A 24,666-nucleotide genomic window follows, 5' to 3' on the forward strand; every position below is an offset into this window, starting at 1 on the left:
ACGTATGTATCAATTAGAATCATTGAATGGTTTAGGTTGGAAAGGACTTCCAAGATTACCCAGTTTCAACTGCCTGCCACAGGAAGGGACAACTCTCACTAGACCACGTTGCTCAAAGCCCCATCCAGCCTGCCCTGGAACGCCTCCAGAGAAGGGACATCCAAAAAGCACATTTAAAACTTCCTTTCAGTTGTAAAAACTGCACATCCAGTTGCAACAAACATGCACCTAAATAAACAGAATTCCCTACATAAAGCTTGGCAGAAAATGACATGAAAGAAGTTTTGAACTTTTCTTCTTCCACTACCATTAATTTTATGCTCTTGCACCATTAATTTTATGCTCTTGTACTGAGATTATAAGAAAGGGTAATGGTTCAATGTACTGTGCATTGTTCACATTCATCGCTCTACCTCATTAGTGTATGAGAATGCAGATGGAAAATTCAGAACCCCTTTTACTAGCAGAAGAGGTCTAACAGTGACAGTTATCGGTTGTTTCCAAGGCCATGCATACACCATGACCCAGACAACTCAGAGGACCCATTTCCCAACTCCTGAGCGCCTGCGCACCCATTGACTGCTGACCAGTGTACCCTGGTTAGCTTCTCTTCCTCCGTAGCTTCCTTCGAACCACAGCTCCAACCTCTAAAGTCACTCCATGCCTTCCCTGAAAGCACGGATTAGGACTGACGGCCATACCCTGGCTAAGAAACCACTCATGGAGTTTAAAATTTAATGCTGTCAAAAATACCTCCACTTACAAAATACTCTGTGTTTGAGAAGTCACTTTACTAAACATGCTCGCAGACTCTAAAGTTCCATCTTAATACAACTTCACTTGAAATGCATTTAATATCACTACCAGATTGAAATATATACTACAGCTTTATTCTTTCCATACCTCTCTTCAATGAATAAACACCTAAATGCAATATTTTAAAACAGTAGGCAAGAAACCTCCCAGACTGTGTTCTTGGATATTATGTAGAATTAGTAAAATAATGCAATCAATTTGAATAGAACAGTTCCACTGACAGCTCTTCTGACTTGGGTCTGACCACATAACACAAAACTCCTCTCCATAATTGCAGACAGGGTGAAGAAAAGCACAGCAGGAGCAGCCATGGAGTAAGGTGTATGAGCATAAATAAATCTTTCATTCAAAAAATGTGGAGAGGTCATTTGGCAATTTCAGAGGTAAAAAAAGACAAAGAGTGGAGGGTGGAAAAGAGAGAGACCATACCTGAACACAGGTACACAAATTCTGCAGTCAAGGACAATATTGAAAGCTGGACTAGCCTCATTTCATACAAACCATTTAAAATATATAGTTGCATTTTCCACCCAAAATCTACAGACACAAGACCACCACGTGCAAGAACTGTAAAAGTTTGGATTTACTATGTTAAATATATTAATCCTACCAAAAGCAGAGACTGCATTAACACCGATAAAATGCTCAAAGATAACACATTATGGGGGGAAAAAAAAAAAAGGCAAAACAAAGGCAAAACAAAGGCAAAAAAAGCCCAGAATTTAGCACTAGTTAGAAATTTCTGTGTTTTTTATAGCAGAGCAGTTGTAAATTATAGTTCTGGGGAAATGGGATACAGAAGAAGATAGGGTGATAAAGGTGTTGACTGATTGCAAAATAGATATTGCTTTGTTGAGTCTGAACAACGACAGGAAATGTGACGAGGACGTAGATTAGCTGATGCCAAATAAAACAAGTAAACAATTAAAAAAAACCCTATTTAATGGAATGTTAAGGGACTTTAGAAAAGCATTGTACAACATAAAGGCATGATAGGAAGGAAAGAATGAAACTGGAAACAGTATTCTAGGAAACCCAAAGAGTCCAAGAAGCAACCCGTAAGATGTTAAATAGTTAACACTTGCTGGACATAGAAACCAGGGGCCTGGGTTACACAGCAGGGCACATCTGCTGGAAGAATGCACTACACCAAACTGGATATATAGTTTTCTTATAGGAAACTGTTGAGGTAAGATAGGAGACTTGTTTGGCACAGATAGGTTGCAGCAGAGAAAATAACAGTTTATATATATTTAGTGAATACACATGAAAAAAACTGTGCTAAATAGCAGTAGGACATCGGTAAATCGCTATTAACATTAATAAATCAGCATTAATATATTGAACTTCCTTAATATACAAAATTGTTGGGATTTTAAGTTCCCAAGTCTTTAGTTATAATGCAGATGACAACCACAAGTAGTCATTTCTGTTCTCAGAGACTGGATCAATCTCAGAAAACTGAATTTTCAGTGTTAACAATTCTGAAGTGCAATAGGTAGAGTAAACTTACATTTTTGAAGAGCTGTTCTGCAAGTTCTCTAACATGCTTTATCATTTTTGGTGGATTACCTTCATCAGCCTTAATTCTTTCAACTTCAAAGGCTACCAACTTAAAAAAAAAAAACACAAAAAAAACCAACATGCTTACAATTTAGCTAGAAGTAGTTTACTTATTGTTTATATTATGAAATGCTAATATTAAATTGAAACTGAGAAAGAAAAAAGGGAAAAAATTGCAGTCGCCTTGCTCTGCAGCATGACATATTTTCACTTGTATATAGAGCTTCTGCTGCCAGACGTTATAGACTAACCTAACACAGAAATCCTACATACCTAAATCATTCCTTTGGCATTTCTAATGCTATAATCTACATTTCTCAAATGCACTGTTGCTAAGCAGTTAATACCAAACTCTATTTGTACTGTACATTCAAATAAAAAGCAGTATAGAAAAAGCATGGTACTGATTTTTAAGAGAAAAAAAATGCTTGTCCCAGTTCATTTTCGTGGGTATTTAATTTAATATTTCTCATTACTTTTTCAGTGTTTCTAAGAGAGTAATTAAATTACTCAGTTCTGTACTACAACATGTGACGCATTACACATTTCCAAACCTGACAACAGTATTACCATGACTTACATGTGGCAATACACAAATCTTTAATTCCTTATATATGGACAGGGCGCGATGTTATGAAAGTAAGCTAGAAATGCCTGATTAATAGAAAATGAGAAAACAGAAACTAGCATAAGTTTTATATCATACACAGTGGGTATTTAAAGGCACTTAAGTTTTTAAGAAGTTGAAAAGTCACAGGTACATTTTAATTTACTTGGGATTAAAAGAAGAAATAAACAACAACAAAAAAAACACTTTTCACCTCATCAAACAGATCACAGGCTCTAAAGGGAGGACCTCTCTCTGACACAAAACCAGCAAACGCCATTCCATTGAGAACTTTGGTTAGAAAGTCATTCTCAATCAAGCCTCGTTGGCCCAAAAAGGCTGCCTGCATTGAAGACAGAAAGGAATGCAAGTATTTTATCAGTATCGAAAATAGAAACAACTATGTTTGTACAAGCAAACTGCATTTTCAGCAGACTTCAGTAACATGAGGTACTTTCTAACTGAAACTTTTTATATTACCTAATTACTTTTTATACCTGTATTTATACCAGGTGTGATGCAACAGGATTTTATGTACACAGTTAGATATCTTACAGGTAATAAAACAAAACTGGCACCTTCAATTGTTGCCTTGTAAAGACATACATCTTTTCAAAATTCCTTGATGATTCCCCAAATGTTTCTTTATAATGAATTTTAATGTCGTTCACTTTACGTTTACCACTGCCTCTACAATTTGTCCCACTAAAAAACACTGATTTTATGCTATGTCAGAATGATCTTGATTAATTTTTGCATGTCAACAGCAAATTAAAAAACATCTGAGATTTAACTTTCAGTTCTGTAAACGCTTACACTAAAGGTAATAAAATAACAACTACAAATGCTAAGCAAACAAAAATAACTGCTTCACTTTTACCTTGTGGAAATGAATGACTGGCTCAGCGTGAATTCTGATCAGCTGAAGGCATGATCGGTATCCTTGGAAAAGTTGTGCAAATAGCCTAAGGAAGATTGCTCGCACTTCTTTATCCTACAAGCATTGAACACATTGTCAAAACATTTTCGTTTTATAATTTTTTTCACACTTCATATAAAGCTAATATAAAGCTAATTGATGGGATGCCTACTAATTTGTCAAACAGTGCAGCCGTACGTCACGTGAAGTGCATATACACAAATCCATCTGATGCCAGGCTACCTGTGTCTGGCATACAATGCCAAATTTAGTACATGCCCACCCCTTTTCTCCTGTTTTTCTTTCTTCATACCTGCACAGAACTGTCAGTGTCAGGGCAGTGCAAATATAACTGTTTGGATGGTCATACAGTGAAAATCAATGGTAATGAATGAAAAGTGTGTATCTTAGCCTGGATTTCTTCCTTAAGATAGCATGGCTCTACTGTGCCACCTCTATTGGAGGCGGTGACACTGGAGCAGGTTTATTTTCATCAAATTGAGTAGGGGAGTGCTTACAAAGACATGGATGTGCTAGTGGAACTGATATGAACAGATGATGGCAGCCTTGGGTCAGGGTCATCTTCAGGCCAGATGCAATTAAAACCACTGCAACCAAATACTGTGTCATCCACATTATTTTCATTTCACTGCCTCTACCTAGATGGACTACAGCTATGTCTAAAACCTGAGGTCCTAGAAAGTGTTTGAATAATTTTTTGAAGGAATTTTAACTTGAAAATTGCAAGCAGCAAAGAATATTAGACAACTGCAGAATATACCTGCAAAACAAAACCAAGATGTATTTTAAAATTGAATTGGCTCTTGTATTTTTATTCAGATCATCAACTCCAACTGCAGTTCCTTCAAGCTAAAGCCAGTAGCTTTACTAGGTTATTAAGGTGTCATGGCTTCACAACTATTTGTAACCTAAGTTAATTAGACCTTAGTAGATAACTCTCTGGGCTGCTTTATTGACTACAGACAATCATGTATTGTTTCATTCGGGTTGAGTGAAGTTCATCAAAACAAAAAGAATGTTTAAAAAACCCATACAATTCCTTTCCCAACATGCCCAAACATATAATGTAAAGTACCTACCATTAGTATCAGTAAAATTAGGGTCTTATGTTTTGCTGATGTGACTACCACACTTATCTGTACCCAAATTTACTCCAAAATTATTTAATGTTTTTAATGTCTCTAAAATCAGGCATTTACCAAATAATAGACAGACAGATAGACAGAAATACAGAAAACTAGTTTGCCCACTCCAGCAAAATTTTGCAACTTCACTGGTCTGTGAAACAGAGAAAAGACAGATTTAACTCAATAGCCTTTTTAAGACCACTTTTTTTAAAGGAAAATAAGGCGTTTGCATGTTAATGCAAGCATCTTTATAAAGGCTTTGAACCCAGGAGAATGCTGTTACAGAGCAGAATGCAATGTCCTGGTGCCAATTCCTTACTCCACCAGGAATAAAGGATAAGGAAAAGAAAACAAAGCCAAAATTCTTAAAACAAATTTAGTATAAAATTTCAAGTTTTCTAAGAAATTTAAACATAAGAAAGAAATCTTACCAGCATTTTCGTGTGCGATAAAGCTGTTCGTGGAGGAGGGAAGGCATAATCTGCTGTTTCCAAATCAGGATGCAAAACCTAGAGAATTTTTAAAACAATTTTTTCCCCCTCAATTTGCTGAGGCAAGGATAAATTACCTTTTCTTCTTTCTCAAAATAATACTTACAGTAGTTTACTTCAAATAATAGACTGAGGTATGTTATAGAACTTATAGTTTGAACTCATTTCAAATTCATTATGATTGAAAAATCCTTATCTTCCTCTTGAAAAGAGAAAAATCCTATTTTAGTATTAAATTTAATAAAAATAATAATAAATAAAAACATACTGACAATGTTTACTCCAACTTCAGATAATACATTAATCTAAAATGAGAAGCGTTGTCATGATTTATAGTTTGAAATCACATATTTCACTGTGTATGAAAGCAATTTAATACCAAAATACTTTTTTCACGCTTTTAAAAGTGATGAGAAAGTGGAAAATGAGTTTTGTATCAAAACATACTAGAGAAAGCGCCATTTGAGTCTGATGTAGCAGTGGTTCTGGAAGCTGAGAAAGATGAATACATTCAGGAATTTTAATAGTGCCTCCATCCAGATCTGCAATGATTACATCTAACTGTAAGGGACAAACAAAAACATTATTGGTAGTACTGTGAGCATGATCTTATATAGTTTAAATATCCAACAGTTCAGATTTCATAATCTACAGACCAATTAATAAAAGCACATTAAAATAGTACTAATTTTAACGTACAGAATGTTTTTGATACAGGAAATACTCCAAATACTTCATATTACTGTATCTGTACCTAGTTGTTAAAAATGAATATAAATCCTAGTGTTTGTGGATGATCCAGGTCTGCGTTGAGTGATTTGAGATATCTGATAATCTGTTTTCAAAAGGAAATGAAAATGATGATAACTTTAATGTACAAGTATACGTTTCTGGGCACCTCTGTAACTATGGATCAGATTCTCAAATGCATATTTAAAAATTAAGCACAAAATAACTGGGGATAACACTACCTGATAACACTAAAAGAGGTGTTCAGTTTCATGACATGACAAACTTGGAAACGGATCCTTTCCTTCCCATCCTGCACTCCATGCAATCATTTCCCTTCTTTACAGTCTTAACATATTTATAGAAGAATTGATGCTTATGCTTTTTCTCCTCCTGATTGTCTTTTGCAGTAATATTTTCAAAAGATATAGATGGTTCATAAGAACACCTCTGAAGCACAGAAAATCTCTGCATGGCACATGACACTATGATCATTCTCAGTAGTCATACTTACGAGCTCATGAATGTCATTACGAAAGACAGAATGCACACCAATTATGAAAGGCGTTGGTGAACTGAGAACTTCCAATAGCTGCGCAGGAAGAATTGGAATATATGGATAACTGGGAAAAGAATAAATACAGGGAAATAAAATCTTCTATTGCTTTACATAACACTTATTTTTTTTTTCAAGCTTCCTATATTCCTATTCCTAAAATTAAATTTACTATAAGCACTTTTTGTGAAAAACTTCATGAAGAAGTTTTTGTCATGTAAACTCCAGAAATGATTATACCACAGTGTCCACAATTTGTTGTAAACCAGTCAATTTTGCAAAATAAAAGCAAATCATATTTGTAATATTTATGTTATACAGATATTATATTCATTCAAAACTTTTAGGTGATCAGAAACATTAAAGTGATGGATAATACTTTCATTTTAAAAACATGATTAGATATTGGACAGAAAGCTACAGTTCAGACTTCTGTAAAATATTATTAATAAAGAACATCAAAATGAAATTACTTAGTTTGATACTGAAGTGACTGCTAAACATACAGATCTACTTCAGCTACTGCTTACTTGAGATCAACAATTTAAGTCTTTTCATTAGAGCAAGAAAAAAATCTGGATCTGGATTAATCAATGCATTTCCACTCTTAACAGATAATTACAATTAAAAATTTACATTAATTACTATTTTATCACATAAACATTCCAACATATTCATTTTTTCTCCTTTTTATTCTAGATTAATATTATGCTTACCTCTGAAATATTTTAAACACATAAAAATATGCTAATAAAATACAAGCATTCTTTAAAACAGATGAGTCAGAATTACATGTCTTCTTGCTTAAAAGCCAAATAACTTGACATTAAGTTTTCCACTTCATGTTGGACCCAAATGGGATTATTTATATTTAAATTTGATTTAAATTCATCCTCTGGAGATTATTTGTCAATGACTAAAAACTGTTACTAGCTAATACAGATGTCTTCCTAGAATCAAGGAATCTTTCAGGTTGTAAAGAGCCCCAGGAGATCACTTAATGTAACCTGCTCAAAGCAGGACCAAGACTGAATTCAGATCAAGTTTTACTGGGCTTTGTCCAGTTGGGTCCTAAAAACCCACAGGGATGAAGTTTCCAGTCTTCCACTCTGTTCCAGTACTTAATTATTCTTATAATAAAACATGTTTTCCTTGCATCCAGTCAGAAATCCAGTGCACCACTGTTTCAATTTTTTACCACCGTCTCTAATTCTTTTGGCATGCATTGTTTCTTACTTACTGGCACACAGCTATTAGGTCTTGCCCAAATGTTTTCTTCTTCATGCATTTACTTATGGATCACTAGTAGCAAGTTTTACCATCTAATTGATGCTGTGAGTTGGGTTCTATTGTATTTGCAGGTAGGATGTTTCTCCCTTCATCATTTCACTGTCAATGCAAGAGATTTTCAAATGCTGCATACAAGGCTTCTAGAAAACTTTTATATCTGATCATGAAAACTTTATTTGAAATTTACTCAAACAAACACAGCACAGTTTTTGCTAATGACAATGCAATGTGAGTTACAAGTTAGCAATGAGTCAAAGAGTTTAGAGATCTACAGCTCAACTCACCTATATTTGAGAGGAAACATCAAAGACTCCAGAGCCCTGCAGGCATCACTGAGCCTCTGAAAACTTGCTGAGTGAAAGAGAACTTTATTTTCTGTAAGCACGGCACAGAACAAGCTGAGTACATTTTGGATTCCTTTAAAAACATTAAAAAAAAAAAAAAAAAAAAATGAAACCTGCAACAATTTTCCAAAAGAAGATGCAAAATCACATTAAGATGCACCACTTTCTAGGGGAATTTTCAAAGAACATACGTAGATCCATAAATCACCAATCCGCATTTTTTCAACCCCTTCTGTAGCGCAACTTCCGATCTATTCTCAGATTGCTAAAACACCAACAAAATATATTTCCACATTTCTAATATATTCTATAACATCTCCTTTTTCAATATCACTTTCAAAACAATTCCTCTTCTCAGCACAAATTGCAGTAACACTCAATAATGACTTCAAACAGTACCATATGCACCTTCAGCACAACCTTCTATGTACCTAGAATTCAATTCTGGTCACTTATCCAAGCTTAATACTGCTGAGCTAAAAAAGAAAATGACAAACACTTCCCAGTAAACACACTCATACTTCATCCATAGAAAGCATTCTAGGAGTCACGAGGTTAAAAAAGTGCACTAAGGGAGTGCAATGTCATCAGAAGGATATGTTAAAGAAGAACTGACTGCTTAAATGAACCCCACTAGATTTTGGGTAATACACATGAATCAGATGATGGGACTTTTTTTAAGCACCATACAATTTTCCTAAGAGACAAAGCTGTGTGCTCACAGGGAACACCAAAAATATATTTCCTTTAAAACAAAGTTCCATCCTGAAAAAATAGACATGTCTGAGATACGATCAAATTTATGAAATTTCCTGAAATATGCTGGAATGCATGATGGTTCCTTGAGGATATAGCTTGGGTTATCAGTAAGACAGTCTGCACTACCTTTACAAAACTACTGCTTATCTAAAAACAGTCTTCCAAAAGAAGTGAGAGCCACCACAGCCGTATTATATTTAACAATTCATTTGGCTTCAGTAATTTTTATTTTGTTTTGACCATTTTTTGCTCTATAACTTCAAAATGTTTCTACTTTTAAAGAACAAGGAATCAGAGAAAGCTTTTGACAAAAAGATTCATTACGATGAATAAGTCAATAACATAACAGCTTGTGCTTTTGAACTCCGTTCTCCAAGAATCCTAATAGCTTCATGAAATCAATGGTAGAGACTTGAGAGGAAATATCGCTAATATGAATATTGCACTACTGCAAATCAAACTACTTTAGAATACATTATGTAAGTATAACTTTAAAAAAAAAGCCAAGTCTCCTTACGTGAAAAAAAATCATCAGGAAATGGTTAAAAGCTAAACTGAAACAGTGCCCTTTCTTGTATATAAGAATGCATACATTTGTACAGCAAGACAAACTGCTGCTACTTCAGAAATCTCTGTGAAAAATTAAAAACTTCAACTGCTATTTTCATACAGAACTGCCCTTGGTCCTTTCCCAAAAGGTTTTAAAGATTGCTTTCAAATATACTTCTTGTTTTCAACCAGTTAAAATATAGCAAGCAGGCTTCTTACAACATTTAATTCCACACCAAATACCTTATCAAGATGCTTGGGAATATATATTTAAAACATCTGAAATTGTTTTCTTATCATTAAATGCAACAGTCGTCAAATAATTCTACACAAGGCTACATGGCTTTGACAGGGATTTTCGAGGAAAACAAATTTGTATAGCACATAAATATTCACACTAGGGAAATGACTCTGGTTTTGTTGCATATAAGTAGCTGCAGATAAAGATGTAGATCACGCTTCACAAAAGTGTTTTTCATTGTAGCTTAATCAGCCCCAATATAATCTGAAACTGAGATGACTATTTTTAGCTGTTACCTCCCATGTACAAACTTACATCATGCATAAGAATACGTAGAATAATAGAATCAGTAAGATTGGAAATGACCTCCAAGTTCACCTAGCCCAACTACCCACCCACCATCAGTATTGCCTATTAAACCACATCCCTAAGTACCACAACTACACACTATTTGAACAGCTCCAGCAAAGGTGACTCAACCACATCCCTGGACAGACCATTCCAATGCCTGACCAGTCTTTCGGAGAAGTTTTTCTTTATATTCGCCCCAAAATTCCCCTGGAACAACTTGAGGCCATTCCCTCTAGTCCTATTGCTAGTTACAAGGAAGAATGGATCAACACCCACCTCACTACAACCTCCTTTCAGGAGGTTCCCTCTGTCACTCCCCACAGGACTTGTGCTATACATCCCTCACCAGCTTTGCTGCCCTACTTTGAACCCGCTCCAGGGCCTCAATGTCTTTCTTGTAGTGAGGGGCCCAAAACTCAATATGGTACTTGAGTTGCAGCCTCACCAGAGCTGAGTTCAGAGGGATGATCACCTCCCTGCTCCTGCTGGCAACACCATTTCTGATATAAGCCTTTCTGATAATTGGCCTTCTTGGCCACCTGGGCAAAACGCTGGCTCATGCTCAACCTAGCACCAAGCAACACCCTGATCCTTTTCCTCCATGTAGCTTTCCAGCCACTCTCCCCCAATTCTGTGTCGATGCATGGGGTTGTTTTAATCAAAATGCAGGACTCAGCAATTGGGCTTGTTAAAGCTCATAATAATCAGACTCAGTCCATTGATCTAGCCTGTCCAGATAGCTCTGCAGGACTTTCCTACTCTCAGGCAGATGAGCACTTCTTTGCACACTTCCAAGTTGGTTCATCTGCAAACTTTCTAAGCATGCACTCAATCCTCTCAGCCAGGCTATCAACAAAGATATTGAACAGGACTGGCCCCAGTATCGACCTCTGGGGAACACCACTAGTGACCAGTTATCAGCTGGATTTAACTCCATTCACCACCACTCCCTGGGCCTGGCCCTCCAGTCAGTTCTTCACCCACTAAGGAGCGCTCCTGTCCAAGCCACGGGCTGCCAGCTTCTCCAGGAGAGCACTGCAGGAATCAGTGTGAAAGCTTTACTGAAGGCTAGGTAGACTACATCAACTGCTACTACAGCCTTTCCATCACCTACCAGCCGGGTCACCTGGTCACAGAATGAGATGAGGTTGGTCAAGCAGGACCTGCCTTTCACTTGATCCCCTGGCATGCCATGTGATTATGCTCAAGATGATCTATTCCATGACCTTCCCCAGTATTGAGGTCAGGCTGATAGGCCTGTAGCTCCCAAGATCTTCCTTATGACCCTTCTTGTAAATGTTTTTATTACATTCTATTTGTCCTTCAGTACTTCCTCACTTGTCACAGAGGATGAATTTAAAATGTTTGCTACGATATGAATGCACCAGGTGTAGCCCCAGCTTTGCCAAGTTAGACAAAAGCACTGCTTTATTTACAGAGCTTGTGACAGGGACCAAACCCAAGAGCATCTAAATACATTCTTTCACTTATCAGCAGGTCCTGTAAGGAGTAGCAGGGAAAAAAAACATGAACAGTAAGGACACTGGGAAAGATACAACACAGAGTTTAAAAAGGGAAAAATGAAAGCTCTAGCCAAAGCAAGGAGACTGCCCAGCCATTGGCCACCACATAGGAAAGTATAGGAGGAATTCTCTCTCCAGTCTGGCATTCCCTGACACATGTCCAAAGTCCTTGGAAAAAGCGGTTAAAAGCAGCTGCAAACTGTGCACACTGCTGCTGTGCAATCTACAGTTGGCCAACAGGCCTCCCTGCTGAACAAGCTGGGCAGGACAGCATATGTGGGGCCTGGCACATCTTGGCTGTGCAGCTGGGTGAAGGCCAAATGGGGACAAGAGACAAGAGAGCAAGGTGTCCCAGTTGCCTCATGTGACAGAACCTGAAGGGCTTTCCTAGCTTCAGAAAACCTGAAATTTTCAGTGCTTTCAGTCTCTATCTGCAAATTATGGACCTCTGTACACAACACAACCAGAAAATTAAATAAATAAAACCTACAGTTCAAGATGAAGATTAACATAGAATTTTCTTACTTTCAAGGTAGTAGTCTCTAAGCTGATGCAAAATTATAGCTCCACACATACTTTCAAATATATATTTTTTCAAGAGTCTGAAAAATATAATGACTGTGAAAGAAATTTTCATCTGACAGAATCACACAAATTACTCACAGAAAAGTTCTTGATTACCTTCCTTTTATAAATTATTTTAATCATGAATTAAGTTATCTGACCACACTAACATGTTATTTCAAGGCCAGAACATTAATTTACTGAAAAGAAACAGTTCAGAATAACAGCCCATGTCTAGTTTCCTCATGCTACACACTCTGGCTTGTTTGTAACCTTGAACTGCACGCTGTTCTTCAGACTCGACACTACATCCGATGCTCATTTGTCAGGGCATAAATAGACAACACGAAAAACAACAAACAAGTTGGTTTTTACAGATTATTCTTTTGCAGTCCACTGACAGACAGACATCCTGTAAAATATTATACATATGCTGGAAAATTTTGAATGGAGGCTTCCTGACCTTCACTGTTTTCAAGTATTTAAAGAATCTGTAATTTATACTAAATTATCTGACATCCTACATCAACAAATGTATCATTCTGCCTGTTTCCTGTTTTTCTAGAATTTAAGTATTTATTCTAGCATGATTTAAAAAAAAAAAAAAAGCAAAACACCAAGGTGCACTTGACAAGTTACTCAGTGTCCTTTATATTACAAGAAAATAAAACATTATCATTAACTTCTTCAAACTTTTTAAGAGTTATAAACATGAAAGTTAGAAGCTCAGCTAGCTGGATATACTGTTATGCCAATATGCCACTCTTGAATTACTGGACACAAGAAAAAGCTTAACAGACAAAATAATCCGTAACTTAGCCAGACTAATCCAGGAAATGGGTCAACAAAGACAGAAAAGCCTTTCTGAAAGGCCACTGGAGATTGCATAGTACAAGTTCTGTGCCAGGCAGTGTCACACTCTAAAGGTAACTGGGAAACAAAATAAGAGAAAAACACAGAACTCTTTTCATTTTTATTTTTAGATATAATAGCATAGCACTGCTAATGAATGAATTCCATGCTTAACTAATAAATAAGAGGCAGCAAATATACTCAATAGTCATAGGCGATTCCTGCCAAATTGCATTCATTTGCCCAATCCAAAAATTATTCTGCACCTACCATCAGCTACACACAGATAAAAGTGTAAGAACACAGCTGTAATGTCTTTCAGCTAAGGCTCAGTGTACATCTCGGAAATTACGCAGTTCAGTAGGACTGTACTCCATATTACATGATTCAATCACAGCCAAACTTACGAATGGGGAGCAATATAGCTGTGCCAGCACAGAGTTTTGTAAAGGTTAATTTATCCTGCTTTCTGGCTGGGTAGCACGGAGAATATGAGTCAGACAAGTACCCCCAAGAGATTAATTTATTTGGACTTTGTCAGACTGGGAAGGAGGAGAAACAGTTTCAAAAGCACAAAGCTTCCAGCTAAGACTCTCTCAAAGAATTAAACTTTTAATGAAAAAAAGTGTTCTTACTAATTTCTAAGCACATGGAAGCAAACAGTGGGTGTGACAGACAGTACTAGAATCGAAATGCATTTTTAGGAAAAAAAAAAACCTATTCATTTTGAAATGGGAGTGAAGGTAATTTAGAATCTGAAAGACAAATGGTTGCACGTTCTTTAGAAGACGCAGAATGGTCAAAGACTTTTCCATAAAGCTTCAGGGGAAGTGGGAAGAGGGAAGGCATATGAGGAGCATGCAGAAAGATGATGCTTTAGGTACCAAAAAGGCCAAGTAATCATTCAATGTTGCATCCAAGAGACTGAAAAGAAGTATAGCAAAAAATAAATAAATAAATAAAATAAAATCTCTTCAGATAAACATTCCTACCTAAATATTGCTCCCTCAAAGTCTAACAACACTAAATATATTCTGGCGATGCTGACTAAAGCAGACAGTTGATATCCAAACCCAAATATTACACAAGCACGAGGAAACAGGGATTGGACACACTGCATAATCTTCTTAGGAAGATGTATGGTCATGTCTGTCATCTGCATGTTGATACCACTTTGTTATTATTAATTTCATTAAATCCCTCTGCAGACACACTGAAAGGAGGAACAAAAAACCCTCTGGCTTCCAAGAACTTTCAAACAGAAATCTGCCCATACACTGAGTGATCATGATTAAGCATAATTTTTTTTCCAGAGACAATGATGCAGCTAAAGATAATTAACAAGAAAATATTTAGATAACAATGTCTTCATTCCTGAAAGACAAAAGGGCACAACTGTCTCATATGCATAGTTTTAAGCTATACATACCCAAAGTAAGACTGCTAAGCTCAAGATTAATGATAGTGTTGAATAGTTTTCTCAATAAAGCAGAGCAGACAATGGAAGGTAAAACATACAAATGGTAGTTTCATATATTGAAAGTACTCGCATGGCAATGAAGTAAAATACCAAATTTGCACGACAACATATTTTAAGCTATACAAATATAACCTGTATTACCAATGAAGGTTTCCAACTGATTGCGTGCCTGGCTCACGGAGACAGGTTTGACACATGCTTCTAAAAATAAGTTCAGTTACTTACTCCAAGTTTTATTGTTGTTGCTGTTATTGTTGGTTTTGGTTTGTTTCTTATTATCAGAACCAAATTCCAGTAAAGAATAAATGCCAATAAAATATCAATCAAAATAGGTCTGCATTTAAAATTAAACCCAGAATTGTTAAGGGGAAAATATTCTTTTTTTTACCAACAGAGAAAGTGGCAAGCAATATTTCTTTAATATTAAACTCTTAGACAGCAGATTAAAACATTTATTCTTTTACTGTCCACTCATTAACACTTGACTAAAAGTCTGCTGTGCTGAAATATGATTTATTTTATTTTCACATCTCAACTTATGTTTATTTACTCATTAAGATATCTAAAGCAGGAATCCACCAGGTTTGGACATTTTTCTCATAAATACCTAGATTTCCAGTCCTAAGAAAGGTGCAGGTAGAGGTAAACAGTACTCCTGCACAAACCTGACTTCAGTGTAGAGAGTTTCTTTATTACTCTCACAGGTGAGACTTGATGAACTAGAACTCTCTGAAAAAGTTTTGTAGAAGGATTTTGAGTCAACTGGAACAACAGACATATACTCATGAATTGAAATGCTGCCCAAATCCCCAAAATAGAGAAGTATCCATGTACTCCACTGGAAGCAAACAGATACGCATAATTTGACTGGATTCATGTAGAACAAGAGAATATCTTTTAACAAAACACAGCAGAGAGGGAGCAATACCATGAAGATCCTTAGAAAGAAAATATCTAAGAATGAGAAGGGTATTGTCATTCTTGAACTGTACACAGGAAAAATGGTCAAGGATACACAAGAAACTGCAAACATATCTGTTTCCTGTCTAAGGACTACAAAGTCTTTCTCAAGGGACAGAACTACTGCAGACTTACATTAATGGAAGCATAGAAATGCAAAGACAGCAAGAACAGAGGTGGCTGATAACAGTGTTCTGTTAGAGCTATCTTCAGGCATTGTTGGTTGATATTCATGAAGTATAAAACCACAAACACTCAATTAAGAAAAAGAAAACTGCAGAACACTTTAATAATCAAAAGTGGAAAAGGTCCCTTTAGTTCCTTAAAGTGTTTTGATTCTCTGTTAAATATTTTAAAATACTTTTAAAAAAAGAAACACACCATAAAACCTCCCCAAACAAATAAACAAAAAACCTCTCTGTGAAATCCTTTCTTTGTGAGATTTTTCTGACCTCCTGAGATACTGATACTTCACCACACTGCAACTGAATAGCCAGCAAGTCCTCAGCAGTAAACAAAGGAAGAACGTTCTTCTGAATTAGTTTTAAGCACATCTATCATATGTGCTATGTAAATCTATGCTACGTAAATCTATGCACACACTAGCTTAAAGAAAGATTGTGACTAGACTTCATTCTGGAGGATGAAGTTTCTGCTCTACACATCCTGCAAGAGATGAGGAAACTCGATAGCATGCAATTCCCATTGACATAACAGAAGGAACAGCAGTGGGACATGAGAGAGCTGATTTATTTGAAGGAAGTCTGCAGGATTCAGGATCTAAGTTGCAGAGTTCGTGGAAGGGAAGAAACAGGAGGAAAAGCAGAATAGGCTGAGCCCTCGTGAAGAGGGTATCAGAGACCAGATGGATTTGTGTTACAATGTGGGCCTTGACAGTGGCTGGATATAAAGCATGTACTCCTAAACAAACGGAAAGATTTCAGAATTGGCACAGTACATTCACCACAGAGAGTAAGAAGCAATAGAAAAACAAAAAAAAAATCTGCTCATCCCATTATAAAATTTCCTCAATGCAAAAACGTATTTATAGGGCTAATGTGCCCTGAAACATAGCGCCAAGGAAAGACCCACATGCTCAGAACACATCAACATTGTAACCTTCAGTAAGCATGCCAAATGTATTCCCTTTTACAGCACCTTTCACAGCACAGCATGAAAAGCTCAATTTAGGTTTTCTTTTTAATTAAACAGAACTGTACTGGATAAAGATATATTCCTGTAATTAACTGTTTTCCCAATGGCAACTGTCAGAACTTAATCAACCACTGCCTTCTGTAACACAATACTAAAAATTCATTAATTTCAGTAAGACTTGTGACAACACAAACATTCATACTACATACAAAAAGTAACTTGTTTTTCTGACAGTATAATAACTAACTTATGCCTTAAATTAACTAGATATTAAAATTCTGTCTTCATTTCCATTTTGCACTAAAAGCTAGTTATGTAGTAATTGAGAAAACTCGTGCTGGAAATGATGAGTAAATGAATGAATAAAGGAATAAGGAAATAAGTGATGTATGAATGAACAAATTAAAAAAAAAAAAGACATTAATCTATCAGGTTTCATTTCTATATGATACCATAATATAACTGTTTTTGAAGAAAAAACATTGAAAAAGAAATTGAGGTCCTAACCTTAACCTTGCAGGTGTAGCAGACAGAACAGAATGCAGGTCAGAAAGCATCACTGCCACCAAACAATCAGTGATACACAGTGGGCTTAAGAATTGAAATAGCTTCAGAAAAGTCTTTACAACTAGTTTACAATGCTGAGATCTACATATGCTGAATTTAGATAAACTGTATATACATACTAAAAAAAAAAAAAGTATTAGCAACAATTTAAGCGTGATCTTACAAGAAGAAATATGGACTGAAATTTTACTCTTCTTCAGCCACAAGTATTAGCACTGAATTTTTGAAATGTAGTTTTGTAAGGTCTTACAATTTAAGTGCTATTAAATTTACTTTGGAATAATGAGAAAACTAATTTCTGCATTCCTAAGAGTAAAAGTAGAAAGAAAAGCCATCTGTTTCAATTTTTTTCCGTAAGCAGAAAAACAAGTTTCCTTTGCTCTTCTGATTTTATTTCTTTATTGCTTTTTGGAGTTTATATTTTTCTTATCTCTGAAAGGGTGGCATTAGGGCACCAGCAATATACTAGTCAACAACAGAGCTCTCTTTGTTCCACATATGCCAAACAAATGCAAGAACACGAGCTGCATCTTTATAAGGTGCAGTTTGACATTAGTTGACTGGAAGCTGATCCAATGCCTGTCATTGTTAGGGATGGTCTTGTTCCTTGTGCTTTCTTTGCACCTGCTAGCTTAAAGCTCACACAAGTCCAAGGTGAGCTAGTTCATCTGCAGAGAGTGAGGGATTTGCTCTCATGGAAGCACTTGGCTGAGTGACTGAATTAGTCCCAGCAACAAACCATAACCTGAGAGGGCTGACAGAAAACAGATGAGACTCTGCAGTGCACAAGAGGCTCTGTACAAAATTAACTTGCAAAATATCCTTTTATTTTTTCTAAACCTTTAAAAAACAAGTTCCTATTTGTTCTGCTGTTGCAGCAGTAAGCGCCCATTAGCAGTACGTGCCACATAAAATTCCTTTGTATTCTATTTGTTCTTTGACATGACAAATCTAGTAGGAAAGCTTGAACAGTAAATTCTCTTCTGCTAGTTCATAGAGCTTAATCGCAGGTCCTCATTTAAACTGCATTTACAACAAAGCCAGCAGCATCTATTTCACAAGACAGGTAGTAGCATGTTGCAATGACTGGAGAGCACACAATTTATTGAGATCAAAGACTGATTGAACTTCCTTGATTAAACACTTAATAAATTGCTTCAATTGCACATGCTGTCTAATTTCAACACAGAGAATACATGTTCCCATCTCACAGTGCATACATTTCATGGAAAAAAAGAAATCCAGTGAATTGGGCAAGAAGTTTGTAAGCAACCTGACAGAAGTTACAGAAGTTCTGGCTCATATCACTGACGTCTCATGATAAACACTAGATGCAAAGAAGCAACACAACACTGATGACCTGATCTTAGTGTATGCCTCAATTATAGATATTACTGAATTGAAAATGCTGCATTGGGTCATTTCATACAACATCGCACAGATTAAATATCTCATTGCTTAGCTGCCCCTATATTACTTCTGAACAAATTACAGTATTAAACTTAAAGCAATTCTTGTTCTGTGTTGAAGACAGTGGGATTTTCTTAACAAGCAGATGCCAGCTAGCTGGTTGGCTGTGCAGTGGCCCTTTCTTAATGTTTCCCAGCAATAGACATATATACGTGCATATTTTGGGAACGTTTTACCCATTTACTCTCTAATTCAATATAGCTTCCTGTTGGCATAAGATACTCTACATGACAAGCTGAACATTTTATCTCCCCTAGTGCAGAATTTTTAAATCCTCTTAATTCAAATTTACTGTAGTAAATCAACTTTTTGCCTATTCCAAGAAAAAACTGTCCTTTTCTTTTTCATGGAAATTCTACATGACCAAGAATGAACTTTCTAGAAAGCAAGATCCTATGATATGAATGAGCATAAGTAATACATCAACTAAAAACTTAAGAAGGAATCAACCAAATATATAGTTAATCAAAGCTGATAAATCAAAGCTAATAAAAACATCAAGCCACATTCTGTTATCATTACTTGCCATGCTGGCTATTACACACTGGACTTCTTTTCTTCTAGTCTGATCGTTTCCCCACATTTTATCTTTCTAAAATGAAGGGTATTACTATGTCAGTCATCATCGTTCTCTCTTCACTGCTTGAATATTCTGTTGTATATTGGATATATATGTGACGTAAGTATGGTGAAGATTCTGTTATAGTTTTCTAAATGATAAGGATCAAACTGCTGGAAGAAAATCTTAAGCCATCTGTTCTTATCATCAACACTGGGCCTTAGAAGGAAAGAATAAAATGGGTGGCAAATATTAAAGACCATTTCTTCAAAATATTTCTTTTTCATAGAACAATTTTGTCATGTCATCTTAAATTTACATACTATAAAGTATTTAACTCCTACAAAACACTGCTTTATTTTATTGAAAATCCACTGATTTGATTATGGAATCTCTTCTGAAACGTAAGAAATATTTTAAGAGTTACATTCACAGCACTGGCCATGAGATACTTTGAATACAATTAGGGTCTTTCTCAAAAAGCACTTCTGTAGTCCAGATCACAGTTCCTCTGCTTAACTTCGACTTACATGTTTCAAATGCTAAAGAATCAGTAATATCAAGTTAACAGCATCTACAAAGGAAGAAAAAGGCAATTTATGCTAGTCAGATTCTAGGGTCACTAAGAAGAGGGTTTGAAGCCAATATCTACAAGAATAAGACTGCACAAATAGATTGTACTTCTGGGAAATGAAAATATCTGCATCTTTCTGTGTCCTCTTGACTAATAGAAATGCAAGAGGAATAGAGTGATGAGAACCAATTATTTTAGAAAAGCTCTATCCTGGTATCTAAGCTTTCACTTATCATAAAAGAAAATTGGTTCAGGAGTTATGACAGAAGGCACTCGTGGTCTTTTGATCTCACATTACAGTACACTCTTCCCAGACATTAGAATCATAGAATCACCAAGATTGGAAATGATTTCCAAGATCATCTAGTCCAACTGTCCATCTACCACTAATGCTTCTCCACTAATCCACACCCCTCAGTATATCATAATGTTTCTTGAATACCTCCAAGGTTGAGGCTCAACCATCTCCATGGGCAGACCATTCCAGTGCCTGACTGCCTTTTTGGAGAAGATTTTTTTCCAAATAGACAACCTGAACCTCTGCTGGTGCAACTTGAAGCCATTTCCTCTAGTTCTATCGCTAGTTACACAGGAGAAGAGGTCGAACCACACCTCACCACATCCTCTTGTTAGGTATCTGTAGGGAGTGAAAAGATCTCTCTTCTTCTCCAGACTAAACAATCCCAGCTCCCTCAGCCACTCCTCATAAGACATTCAGGTTCTCTTACTTTTAAGATGCACATGGCACTCAGTCACCCTTTTTAGCCTCTATTCTGTATACAATGCAGCTTAACTGTAGCAGCTTTGTTAATTACTCACTGTCTATTAATTTGCACCTAAAATTGTACAATGAAAGTTGACAGACTACAAAGTCTTTCTTTTTTTCAGGAAAGCAAAGTGCTTGAAATTCTCTGCTGTGTAGTGATGCTGATGTCTGACTCAGCACCAATTCTTTTTCTCAGAATTGAAATGAAATGTTCTAGATAATCTCCATCAGATCATTTCTCTGTTACTCCATAGGTCAACAGTTGCTGTACTGTGTTGTTTATCCTTGAGATATATAAACAATTATGAACAATTATGCTCACATCATGATTTTTGAGGTAGTGCTATGAGAGGCAAAATATGTTAGAAAGTTTACTAACAAATGAAGCCAGCTTTATTTCAGCATGCTGACAATCTGACCAGCATGCATGTTCTAAGGTAAAGAAAAATTTCTTCCTTAGGATGAAACTGTACCAGGCAAGTAGGTCCCAAAGGGGTCCATAACTATATCTCCTGTCAAAATTGCAAGGTTTGGTTGTTAACAGCACAGGGACCAAAAGCTATCATTAAGAATCAATATCAAAACATCGTCTTCCTTGACTCTTTCAGTATGTTTACAGTGGAAACTGAAGACCACTAGCTGCCAGGGACCAGAAATGGTAGTAAGGTCAAGGTAAGGCAGGTGACAAGCAACAAATCCATCTAGCTAGACAAACCCACAGGTCTGAGGTCTACTGAATGGAGCAAAGGAAATGTGAGGATAGAAGGGCAGCCCAGGTAAGAGACCAAGCAATAAGCAAATGAAGGAAAACCCTTGTCTTCAGTTTGGAAAGTAGGGTAAAACATTAATTTTTAAGGAACATCTTGTTTCTTAATTGTTCTGAGCAGCTCAGCAGTGCGATTCATACTGCCAGTTGTTGAAACAGGCAAAAATTAAAAGTCCTAATTACAGCTGAGCTTCTTGCTTTGACATATATCACTGAGGTCTCTGATAGAGTTTTCTGCCTTAGGTTCATTAGAAAATGATGTCCATTGAGAGGATGTAGGTGTATGTCTCAAATACAAATGACCAAAGAAAGCCATGCTCAATAACAACACCAGAATGAAGCAGGCAAGCAGTACTTGAATTTGGAGAAGGAAAGAGTTCAAAGCAGAGACACAGGAACGTATTGTAAATATAGTGAGAGGGACTAGAAGACAACAATAATAAAAATCTCCTTCAATCCCCAAAAGAGCTTTTACAGATATCTAACATCTCACTAATAGGCAAGGAGAAACAGAAGAGTATTTAAACACTTCTGCTTATCATGGACCATTCATAAACACAGCTTCATGATTACTGTTATTCTAAGCTGATGAAATATTTTTTTTAGGTGTAGTGATCCAGCTACATGCCTGGCTCTTGTCACGTTATTCTCATACATTACGTTTTTTGAAATAAATAGAATGTAAGATTTAAAGTGTCAAAGACTGATGTTCATTATTACAGCTTAAAGCCATTGGGGATGTTTTTCCCAACTGTAGTTTGTGGCCCAAGTAAAAGCAAAGTCTATTTCCAGATATGCTGTAAACTTGGTAATATAGGGAGGGTCATCTTCTGACATATTATCCTGCCAAGAAGAAAAAGCATGATGAGACTATTATTGCACAATATTTCTCAAAATAAATGCTGAAATTACTTTTGTATCTATTCATAGTGGTAAATTTTGTCTTGTCGCCCATCTTTCTCAAAGAAAGAGCTATTTTTAAAAAGGTGATTTATCCAATTCACAAATATTTTTCTAACTACTCTTCAATTTTCTATTAGTAATTCAAATAGGATTAAATGACTTGTACCGGAAGAGAAACAACAGAACATATTGTTACTCAACAAACAGCCTAGTCAATCTTTGTGTTCTGAACATAGGCAAATAATGGGATCATAGCTATCATCAAATTAAACTAGCCAACAACATGCTGGACAATGGAAGTCAAATGATTTTGCTAGGTTGGATAAGTACCAGAGAAACAGAACAAGCATTACTATCAGCAAAAAGCTCAAAAGGCTTCTAATAGGCTATGGCATCTAAAGAAAAGTATTAGACTTTACCTTAGAGAAAAAAAAAAAAGAAGAAAAAACCAATTTTTTTTCAAAGGGATAGGCTAATAGATTCTTTCAGGACTCCTGCCATTAATGCTACACATAAGTTTATATAAGAAGTAAGAATAAATTCAGAACGTTTTATATTCCACAACCATTACAGATAGCTATCTGCAGCTGTATTGACAACACTTTTTCAGTACATCCAAACAGAAATTTCACATCAACAAACCTTGCCTTTGGAAGAACATAACAACGCTATCAAAGATGTATACCACCTACATGTCAAAGGAGCCATGTGCCATTCTTTAAAGTGATACACACTACACAATGCTAACATTTTTTAATTTGTAAGATACAAGATTCTACCATCATGCTATATACCCTCAGATACTGAGACCCAAAAAACTTTGAAAGAGACATCAGCTGGGAACTGACATTCCCATGCTGCAGAATTTTAAAAGATTCCTGTTCTCCATCACACCAAGGAATAGGAGAGAGACAGGAAGAAATGCCACACAAGAACATCAGTTAGGCTCTTACAAAAATTCTGGGGCTTTGAGGAAATGAGAAAATGATGTTACAATAAAAAAGACAGGGTGCATGGAATCATTCTTTTTTTTTTTTTTTTTCCCTCCCTTTGGAACTTGTATCATCTTTTCAGAGAAATGGGATGCAAGCTTGCAGTTTCTATGCCAAGTTTTATAATCACAAACTTCCCTCTATCTATCTCACATACCTTCTTCTCTCTCTCTCTCTTTCTCTCTCTCTCTATGGGCCAACATGAAGTGTCACTAATCAGAACTGTGAGTAATAAGGAACTTCTCCTGCATTTTCTCCCTTTCCCTCTCCTGCTGATTTTCATATTCTTCCGTGCAGTGTTCCTGGAATGGGTACATGGTGTATTTGTGCTTACTGACTCTTTCCTGTACTCCTTATATGCTATTAAAACACAAGAAAGATCAGAACTCCAAAACTTAGTGCAACTCAGAGGAAGAAAAAAAGCAGAAGTATAGAAACCAGAATGCTTACAGCAAAAAACTAAGTGAGAATGGTAACAGAAGAGATGGTAGACAAAAAGTAAGTCAGAGGTATACAACAGCAGAGCATAAATGATATAATAAGGAATTAAACAATTCCAAAAAATAAGACTTAAAGTGTTAGCGATGGCTAGAGTATTACACTAAGCATTTTAGTTACATTTTAAACTCTCTAATACCCTTCTATAGCAACTCTTCAGGGAGTTACATGACATCAGTGAGCCCATATTTATCCATTAATAAAATGTGGTTAATAATATCAGCTTAAATTCCATCTGAAAGCGATATTACATTCTCATACAAAAGTGTTATTATTTCATTCTATACAAAATGAGTGGGATTTAAAAGGCTCTATCTGCACACTTGACCTTACTAAGAATCTGAGAGGAAGAGACGGTACTTTTGGTTTTCCTTCCATACTCACATTCCCACTCTCTCCTTACGTAGTTTCTCTTTATAAATCTGACGCATGAAATGGTTTGTCTTCATTATCTCAGTTTGATCTTGTGACATAAAATAATTCAACCCCAATTTGCCATACAAAAGCCATGTGTCACACAGTAACTAATCTGTCCAAGCATTAGCTAAAAACCTTGCTTCCTTTGACATTTTCAGAACTGAGAATTTGCAGTAACCTTTGCTACCATTGCCCTAGAATATATTGCCTCGTCTTAGGTACCTCATAGCACACTAATAGAACAAGCATACCATACC

The 24,666-nt window shown here is 36.1% G+C and overlaps 1 protein-coding gene across 9 annotated transcripts in view; it reads right to left on the reverse strand.

Annotated features, from left to right (window-relative positions):
• Positions 1–24,666, reverse strand: part of SBF2 (SET binding factor 2) — a 237,207-nt gene that overhangs the window by 95,899 nt on the left and 116,642 nt on the right. For all 9 annotated transcript variants that reach the window (XM_042881903.1, XM_042881905.1, XM_042881904.1 and 6 more), the window contains exons 7-13: positions 8,404–8,536; positions 6,788–6,896; positions 5,992–6,105; positions 5,485–5,562; positions 3,867–3,980; positions 3,201–3,329; positions 2,330–2,428 (exon numbers count right to left, since the gene is read on the reverse strand). In XM_042881903.1, coding sequence (XP_042737837.1) covers positions 2,330–2,428; positions 3,201–3,329; positions 3,867–3,980; positions 5,485–5,562; positions 5,992–6,105; positions 6,788–6,896; positions 8,404–8,536 — 776 coding nt within the window. The remainder of the gene's footprint in view (positions 1–2,329; positions 2,429–3,200; positions 3,330–3,866; positions 3,981–5,484; positions 5,563–5,991; positions 6,106–6,787; positions 6,897–8,403; positions 8,537–24,666) is intronic.

Source organism: Lagopus leucura, unplaced genomic scaffold (genome assembly GCF_019238085.1).
Source record: "Lagopus leucura isolate 7727_CA_CO unplaced genomic scaffold, USGS_WTPT01 Super-Scaffold_100033, whole genome shotgun sequence".
Lineage (NCBI taxonomy): Eukaryota > Metazoa > Chordata > Aves > Galliformes > Phasianidae > Lagopus > Lagopus leucura.